Source organism: Bison bison, unplaced genomic scaffold, assembly GCF_000754665.1.
Source record: "Bison bison bison isolate TAMUID 2011002044 unplaced genomic scaffold, Bison_UMD1.0 scf7180017864315, whole genome shotgun sequence".
Taxonomy (NCBI): Eukaryota; Metazoa; Chordata; class Mammalia; order Artiodactyla; family Bovidae; genus Bison; species Bison bison.
In genome coordinates this window covers 350427-360176 of record NW_011494887.1, presented here as the reverse complement: position 1 = coordinate 360176, position 9750 = coordinate 350427, and the positions used below count along the sequence as shown (strand labels likewise).

The 9750-nt window shown below is 37.1% G+C and overlaps 1 protein-coding gene across 1 annotated transcript in view; it reads left to right on the top strand.

The window, feature by feature from the left end:
- AKR1D1 (aldo-keto reductase family 1, member D1) overlaps nucleotides 1–9750 on the top strand; it is a 51743-nt gene that overhangs the window by 25041 nt on the left and 16952 nt on the right. The window contains exons 4-5 of the mRNA XM_010852772.1: nucleotides 2229–2306; nucleotides 5566–5688. Coding sequence (XP_010851074.1) covers nucleotides 2229–2306; nucleotides 5566–5688 — 201 coding nt within the window. The remainder of the gene's footprint in view (nucleotides 1–2228; nucleotides 2307–5565; nucleotides 5689–9750) is intronic.

The following is a 9750-nucleotide window of genomic DNA, read 5'->3' as shown; positions in this document are numbered from 1 at the left end:
GGGATTGGAGGCAGGAGGAGAAGGGGATGACAGAGGATGAGATGGCTGGATGGCATCACTGACTCGATGGACATGAGTTTGAGTAAACTCCAGGAGTTGGTGATGGACAGGGAGGCCTGGTGTGCTGTGATTCATGGGGTTGCAAAGATTCAGACACGACTGAGCAACTGAACTGAACTGAACTGAAGCATCATAAGTGTTAAGGAGGTCAAAGGGCTTAGAAATCAGAGATATACAGGGTAGTTAATATGAATAATTACATGGCTTTGATGAGAAAGGAGTCCTTTTCCCACTTTCAGTGTAACAGAAGAAAATTTAGATGAAAATTTTAGATGAAATTTAGATGCCCCCTTTATTAAAGAGGGCATGGAGAAAGTGTGATCACCAGGTAAAAGTTTCATTCAGGTAAGATGGCAGAGGGAAAAATTCAGGAAATTTTTTTTAATATAATGGATTTTATCCAATTCCTTGCTCCTTTTTAATAGCAAAAAAAATTCCTATTATCAAGATCTACAAAGACTTCTATGCCACCAACCAAATCCAATAGACAGTTTGTCCTCATATTTTATTTAACCTCTTTCAATGCAATTGATCACTGCCTCTTTCTTTGTACATTTTCACCTTGTGGCTTTGATGATGTCATCCTCTGATGATTCTTTGGCTGCTCCTTTCCCACTAAACTCCAAATGCTTTGCCCAGTGCTCTTTCTTCAATATTTTTGCCTGACTGAGCCACACTCTTTCTGTAGGTGATTTCACCCAATTGCAAGGATTGAATATCATTTAATATGCTGAGGAACTCCCACATTTTACCTGTGCCCACAGTCTCTGAGCCACCATCTGAGACCTCTCTGTTCTCTTCAAATATCCACTTGAATGTCTAACAGTCATTTCAAACTCAAAATGTCCAAAACAAAACTCTCAATTCATTGTCCAGCCTCAGGAAACGGTTACCATCATCCACTCAAGGAATCCATAAATCATCTTTTATTTCTCTCTATCCCATTTCCAAACCCATATGAGATGGGTCCCATGTTTACATATAGGAAAAAAGGGAGAAATATGAAAGACAATTTCCACACCATAGTCAATAGATAAACCTACACAGTGTATTAAAAAGCAGAGACATCACTTTGCCAACACAGGTCCATAGAGTAAAAGCTATGGTTTTTCCTGTAGTCATATATGGATGCGGGAGTTGGACCATGAAGAAGGCTGAGAGCTAAACAGTTGATGCTTTTGAACTGTGGTGTTAGAGAACACTCTTGAGGGTCCCTTGGACAGCAAAGAGACAAAACCAGTCAATCCTAAAGAAAATCAACCCTGAATATTCATTAGAAGGACTGATGCTGAAGCTCCCATACTTTGGCCAACTGATGCGAAGAACTGACTCATTGGAAAAGACCCTGATGCTGGGAAGGATTGAGGGCAGGAGGAGAAGGGGACGACAGAGGATGAGATGGTTGGATCGCATCACCGACTCAATGGACATGAGTTTGATCACACTCTGGGAGATGGTGATGGACAGGGAAGCTCGGCATGCTGCAATATGGGGTTGCAAAGAGTTGGACACTACTTAGCGAATGAACAACAACAGTCAATCTTCATTGAAAAAGTGTCACCAAAAAGCTAGAAAAGGAGGTTCAACAGTTAGTGTGTGAGGTAGAAAAAAATGATGCTGAACTCCTAGAGGCAGCTAAACAGGGAAAGAAAGGAACCACAAGGCGATTAGCCAGGCCTGAGAATTAATGAGCTGTCCATTTCCCTTATACTTAAGGAGCATTCCATTCATGAACTATGTTTTTCTTAGCTGAAGAATTCCTTCTCAGCCTTAGTGATGACATTTGGTTTCTCATAAGAATAAGAAATTTGCTGCCTTCAACTTTGGCAAGGATATACTATCCAAACACTGAGTCTAAACGTCCTAATTCTCAACTTTTACGTTTTTCTAATGAAAAATGTTATCATTAAGAGAGAACTTCATGACTTAACAACAATAATCTGTCAATAAATAAAGGAAAAATAAATGCCAGGGTGAGAGAATAAGACGAACGTGTTATATATATTGGACAAGTGAATTTCTGGATAGCTCCACAAAGGGGAGAAGACAAATTTATATGTATATCTTAAATTGGTTTCCCAGGGTCAGGGTATATTGAAATATAGACAACTCAAATTCCATCATTTTAATCCTCAGATATACTTGCCTTTTTTTTTTTTTTTTAACAGCCTGGAGATGATTTTTATCCTAGGGATGAAAATGGCAAATGGTTATATCACAAGTCAAACCTATGTGCCACTTGGGAGGTAAGTTAAAATGAGCTTCTTAACCTTAAAATATTACATTTTTAAATTGTGATGTGGTTATTCCTGTTAGCTTTATGGAGAGTTGCAACCTTTACTCCTGATGAAGAGTAATAGTCAGGTATTTCTAACCATGAGCAAAGATGCATAAAATCTCCATTTCTGGGCACTGAAAAGTGTTTGGTTTTGCTTTGATCAAAGAGAAGAATGCCAAAGATAAGGAGGAGAGACAAGTGGGAGCAAAAGAAAGTAAAGGAAATAAGCTTTACTATAACAGTAAATAAAAATATATAAATGAGATAAACTCATAATTCTTTTGCTTCTCAAACTGAATTTTTAAAAATCAGTAATATGATATTTAAAAGAAACAAATGTAAAATAATAAATGAAAAACTGAAAAATAATTCTGGTTCCATTTCTGAGCAATCTGCTGGTTCCTTCCCCAAGATTATAAGAGTGAAAAAGTAGGGGGAAATAATGAGAAAACCCTTATGGACTTATGTGTTGGGGGGAGGCAGGTACAGATATTATGAACTGGTTTGTTATGTGGTAACATGGCAGCTTCTACCCAGAGTAAGAGGCAGTGCAGCAACCAGTAAGATAATTTAGGAGAGGAGCTACTGGGGTTATTTTTACTCTTATGTCTCTCTTGCTATAGCCTTGGGATAAATAAAAGCAAAAATAATGCCAATAGTTCCTCTCTTATATTCTCTTACTGGATGCTGGGCTGCGTTTTACTCTGGGTAAAAGGGGCCATGTTAGCCTCAGGAGGGGCTTCCCTGGTGGCTCAGCAGTAAAGAATCCACCTGTAATGCAGGAGGCCCAAGTTTGATCCCTGGGTCAGGAAGATCCCCGGGAGAAGGGAATGGCAACCCACTCCAGTGTTCTTGCCTGGAAAATCCCACGGACAGAGAAGCCTGAAGGGCTCTAGTCCATGGGTCGCCAAAGAGTCAGACATGACTTAGCAACTGTAAAACAACATAGCCTTGTTCACTCCACACACATAGACACTTAGGACTCATGTTCAGACATCTTCAGGAATCAAGCCAGAGCAGAACTGAAATCTTGCACTTGTGGGAAGCTAGGGAAAACCTAAGTCTCTGCCTGACCTCTGGCAGATGTTTTCTTGCCTCTTCCAATTCAAACTCCAAAGGCTGGAAATTATAATCTAACAATTATCTCATTCAAAGAGTTGAACATGGCTGAGCATGCATGCATGCAATAGACTTCCCCCTCATGTATAATTTCCTCCAAAGGCTGGAAATTATAATCGAATGATTATCTCTTTCTACTAGACTTCCCCACATGTCGGTAACAGCTTAAAGCTCTGAACTGTGGATTGTTTTTAGGGTTGAGGAGGCACTGACTATGTTTTCTGCTGTCTGGGCCTCTCCACCTGAAAAACCATTTACTCAATCCATATGCTACCAATGCACAATTGAAAGCAGATTTACTCCTTTAAATTTTTTTATTAATTTTTAATTGAAGGATAATTGCTTTACAGTATCACATTGTTTTCTACCAAACATCAACATGAATCAGCCATAGGTCTACCCATGTCCCTTCCCACTTGAACATGTCTCCCACCTCCCTCCCCATCCCACCCCTCTAGGTTGTTACCAAGTCCTGGTTTGAGTTCCCTGAGTCATACAGCAAATTCCCATTGGCTGTTTATTTTACATATGGTAATATATGTTCCATGTTACTCTCTCCATACCTCCTACCGTCTCCTTCTTCCTTCCACCCAAGCAATGTCCATAAGTCTGTTCTCAATGTCTGTGTCTCCATTGCTGCTCTCCAAATAGGTTCATCAGTATCATCTTTCTAGATTCCATAAATGTGTTAGTATATGATGATTATTTTCTCTTTCTGACTTATTTCACTTTGTATAATAGGCTCTAGGTTCATCCATCTCATCAGCACTGACTCAAATGTGTTCCTTTTTTGTGGCTGAGTAATATTCCATTGTATATATGTACCACAGGAAAGTGAAATTTGTAAAAAAAAAAAAAAATTAAATATTTAGAGATAAATTTAACACAATCTATGCAAGACTTATACAGTTAAAATTACAGTATTTTACTGAGAAGATTTTTAAAATCTAAATAAAAGGAGAGCTATATCATGTTCTTTGACAGAAAGACTGAATACAGATACGTTGTTAATTCTCTCCAAATTCATGGATAGATTCAATGCAATCCCAATAAAAATCCCAAAAGAAATTGAAAAGCTGACTCTAAAATATATAGGGAGGTACTTCCCTGGTGGTCCAGTGACTAAGACCCAGCACCCCCTGGATTTGATTGTTATCAAATCCAGCATGCAGCAACTGAAGAGGTAACATGCCTCCAGCTGAAAAAAATCCCACATGCTTCAGGGAAGACCAAAGAGGCTATGTGCCACAATTAAGACCTGGTGTAGCCAAAAAAAAAAAAAAAAAAATGTATAGGGAAGTGCAAAAACCATAATGATAAAGATTTAATTTTCTAAGAAGATATACAATTTTAAACACATACATATCAAATAAAATATATTCAAAATATAAACAGCAAAAACTGATAGAATACAGAAAGACATTGGTGAATGCACTGTTACAATGGGAGATTTCTGATATATTCCTTTAAATTATTGAAAAGACAGGAAAAGCTTGACTTTTAATCTTCTAAATAATGTATGTATGTGAAAGAGACAAGCAAGACCTGTATCCAAAAATAGGAGAAAATACATCTTCCACACATACCAGATACATAAAATTTTCAGGTACTATACCAAAAAGAAAACCTCAACAGATTTTAAGAAATAAGATCATTATTATTGTGCTGGTATATGTTATAAAGGGCTTCCCTGGTGGCTCAGATGGTAAAGAATCTGCCTGCAGTGCAGGAGACCTGGGTTTGATCCCTGGGTTGGGAAGATCCCCTGGAGAAGGAATGGCAACCCACTCCAGCATTCTTGCCTAGAGAATTCCAGGAACAATGGAGCCTGGTGAGCTACAGTCCATGGGGTCACAAAGAGTCAGATACTGAGAAACTATCACTTTCACATTTATACATTATGAAAATTCAAGGGGAGAGTATGATAAACAATTCCCTCAAATCATTCATTTACAGAATTCCTATTTCCTCCACTTTTCTTTAGTTCACATAATGCTTATTAACATACCCAGGGACTTTCCTTTTTAAATTCACAGTCACCCTTATAAATGTTTATTCTTGCTTGTGTTGAGGCTTTTTTTCTTGACCCACTGGCTTTTATCCTACAGGCTTTGGAAGCTTGCAAAGATGCTGGCTTGGTGAAGTCCCTTGGAGTATCCAATTTTAACCGTAGGCAGCTGGAACTCATTCTGAACAAACCAGGGCTTAAGTATAAGCCAGTCAGCAACCAGGTATGGCACTGACAAGGGAAGGGAGGTGAGGGGGGTGTAGGGGTTGGGAATGTGAAAGAATCCATTACTTAACAGAGGAATCCTGGATTAGGAGTCAGAAAGCCTTGAGGTCACTTTACATACATATCTCATCATTACATCCTGGGCAAGTCAGTTTATGTCTCTTAATAAGCAAGATTAGAAACTTCAAGTCCAGGGAAAAGTAACCCAAAATTTTCTGAAGAAAACTATTGAGTGGGGAAAAAACCTACCAGATATTGACATCCACAGTATTTAAAATAATGTAAGATTAGTGCAAATGGCACAGTGGTAAAGAATCCACTGCCAATGCAAGAGATTTGGGTTTGATCCCTGGGTGAGGAAGATCCCTGGGAGAAGTGATTGGCAACCCACTCCAATGTTCTTACCTGGAAAGTTTTCATGGACAAAGGAGCCTGGTGGACTATGGTCCATTGAGTTGCAAAGAGTTGGACATGACTGAGCAACTGAGTATGCACACATGCAAGATTAACCCAAGGAAAACCTACAAATAAATAGAAAATAAGAGATATTGGGCTTCCCTGGTTGTTCAGTGGTTAACAATCCACCTGCCAATGCAGGATTCATGGGTTTAATCCCTGGTCTGGGAAGATTCCACATGCCTTGGAACAACTAAGCCTATGCCCCCCAACTACTGAATCCCTCACACCTAGGGCCCCTGCTCTGCAACAAGAGAAGCCACTGCAATGAGAAGCCTGTGCACCACAACAAAGAGTAGTTCCCATTCACCCCAAATAGGGAAAGTCTGTGCAGCAATGGAGACCTAGAACAGTCAAAAATAAAATAAATAAGAAATATCTTAGATACAATCTCAAATAAAATAAAAGCCTAATGTAAACTAATGAAAAGGAATTTATTTTTCAGTAAATAGTGTGGGGAAAATTGATAGTTGTACAATAACAAATATAGATCTTTGCTTCATGTTATACTTCAAAGTGTCTCTTTGAGCAGGAGCTAGAGACAAAGTAAGAAATTATTTGTGAATACTATGAAAGAATTTTAGTTATCTGGAGCTATGGATAGAAAGGGAAGTCATGGGGAAATTATAAAGAATACTAATACATGTAATAGTATAAAAGTGTTAAATCCTAAAAATATTAAAAGCAAAGAGCAAAGAAAATTAGATGATTATATTTTAAAAATATAATAAGGATTCTTCAATATATGTAAATCAATGTGATACACTATATTAACAAACTAAAAAGATAAAAACCATATGGTAATCTCAATAGATGCAGAAAAAGCCTTTGACAAAATTCAGTACCCATTTATGATTAAAACTCTTCAAAAAAATGGGCACAGAGGAACCTACTTCAACATAGTAAAGGCCATATATGATAAGCCCACAGCAAACATTATTCTCAATGGTGAAAAATTAAGATCAGGAACAAGGCAAAGGTGTCCACTCTCACCACTATTATTCAACATAGTTTTGGAAGTCCTAGTTATAGCAATCAGAGAAGAAAAAGAAATAGAAGGAATACAGATCAAAAAAGAAGTAAAGCTTTCACTGTTTGCAGATGACATGATACTATACATAGAAAACCCTAAAGATACTATCAGAAAATTACTAAAGCTAATCAATGAATTTAGCAAACTCGCAGGATACAAAATCAATACACTGAAATCACTTGCATTCCCATATACTAACAATGAAAAACCAGAAAGAAAAATTGAGTAAACAATCCCATTCACCATTGCAACAAAAAGAACAAAATCTAGGAATAAACCTAAGGAGACAAAAGAACTGTATACAGAAAACTATAAGACACTGATGAAAGAAATCAAAGATGACATAAACGGGTGGAGATATAGTCCATGTTCTTGGGTAGGGAGAATCAATATTGTGAAAATGAGTATACTATCAAGTGCAATCTACAGATTCAATGCGATCCCTATCAAATTGCCAATAGCATTTTTCAGAGAACTAGAATAAAAAAATTCACAATTCATGTGGAAACACAAAAGACCCCGAATAGCCAAAGTAGTCTTGAGAAAGAATAATGGAGCTGGAGGAATCAACCTTCCTGATTTCAGATTATACTACAAAGCTACAGTCATCAAGACAGTATGGTACAGACACAAAAACAGAAATATAGACCAATGGAACAAGATAGAAAGCCCAGAAATAAGCCAACACACCTATGGGTACCTTATTTTTTTACAAAGGAGGCAAAAATATACAATGGGGAAACAATGTACAAAAACAGCCTCTTCAATAAGTGGTGCTGGGAAAACTGGACAGCTACATGTAAAAGAATGAAATTAGGAACACTTCTCAACACCATACACAAAGATAAACTCAACATGGACTGAAGACCTAAATATAAGACCAGAAACTCTAAAGCTCTTAGAGGAAAACATAGGCAGAACATTGGAGGACATAAATCAAAGCAAGATCCTCTATGACCCATATCCTAGAGTAATGGAAATAAAAACAAAAGTAAACAAGTGGAATCTGATTAAACTTAAAAGCTTTTGCACAGCAAAGGAAACTATAAGCAAGGTGAAAAGACAATGCACAGAATGGAAGAAAATAATAGCAAATGAAACAACTGACAAAGGATGAATTTTCAAAATATACAAGCAGTTCATACACAACTCAATACTAGAAAAACAAATAACCTAATCAAAAAGTGGGGGAAAGACCTAAACATACATTTCTCCAAAGAAGACATACAGATGGCTAACAAACCCATGAAAAGATGCTCAACATCGATCATTATTAGAGAAATGCAAATCAAAACTACAAGAGCTATCAACTGCCACCAGTCAGAATGGCCATCATCAAGAAGTCTACAAACAATAAATGCTGGAGAGGGTGTGGAGAAAAGGGAATGCTCTTGCACTATTGGTGGGAATGTAAATTGATATAGCCACTATGGAAGATGGTATGGAGAATCCTTAAAAAATTAGGAATAAAACCACCATATGACCCAACAATCTCACTCCAAGGCATATATCCTGAGGAAACCAAAATTGAAAAAGATACATGTACCCCAGTGTTCATTGCAGCACTGTTTACAATAGCTAGAACATGGAAGCAACCTAGATGTCCATCGACAGATGAATGGATAAGGAAGTTGTGGTACATATACACAATGGAATATTAGCCATAAAAAAGAATGCATTTGAGTCAGTTCTAAAGAGGTGGATGAACCTAGAGCCTATTATACAGAGTGAAGTGAGTCAAAAAAGAGAAAGATAAATATCATATACTAATGCATATATACAGAAACTAGAAAGATGGTACCAAAGAATTTATTTGCAGGGCAGCAATAGAGAAACAGACATAGAGAACAGACTTACAGACACAGGAAGAGGGAAGGAGAGGGTGAGATGTATGGAGAGAGTAACATGGAAACTTACATTACCATATGTAAAATAGATAGCCAATGAGAATTTGCTGTATCATTCAGGAAACTCAAACAGGGGCTCTGTATCAATCTGGAGGTGTGGGATGGGGAAGAAGATGGGAGAGAGTTTCAACAGGGAGGGGATATATGTATACCTATGCCTGATTCATGTTAAGGTTTGACAGAAAACAACAAAATTCTATAAAGCAATTGTCCTTCAATTAAAAAATTATTTTTTTAAGTATTCTTGCTGAAAATTAATTGCTTGAGAACTGAAAAAAATATATAATAGTAAGAGGAGGTCATATCCATATGAGTTAAAAACCTAAAAAATATCAATGAAAAAAATCAATGAGAAAAAATACTATGGCTCAAAAGAAATGAACAGAAATTCACAGGTGACAATTTGCAAGACTGGTAAACATATGAAAAATGTTTAGCTGCACTAGTAATTACAGAAATTTAAATTTAAGTGAAATTTTGTATTATGTATCAAATTCACAAAGTTTTTGTTTTATTTTTTAGTATTATGTTCCATGTAAGCAAGTGATGGAATACTGGTAAACTGATTCAACTTTACTGAAAAGAAATTTTGCAAGAAGTAGCAGGAGCCTTAAAAAATGTTCAGTTTTCAAGTTCTAGGAATCTATCCCTGTGTGTGTGTGGG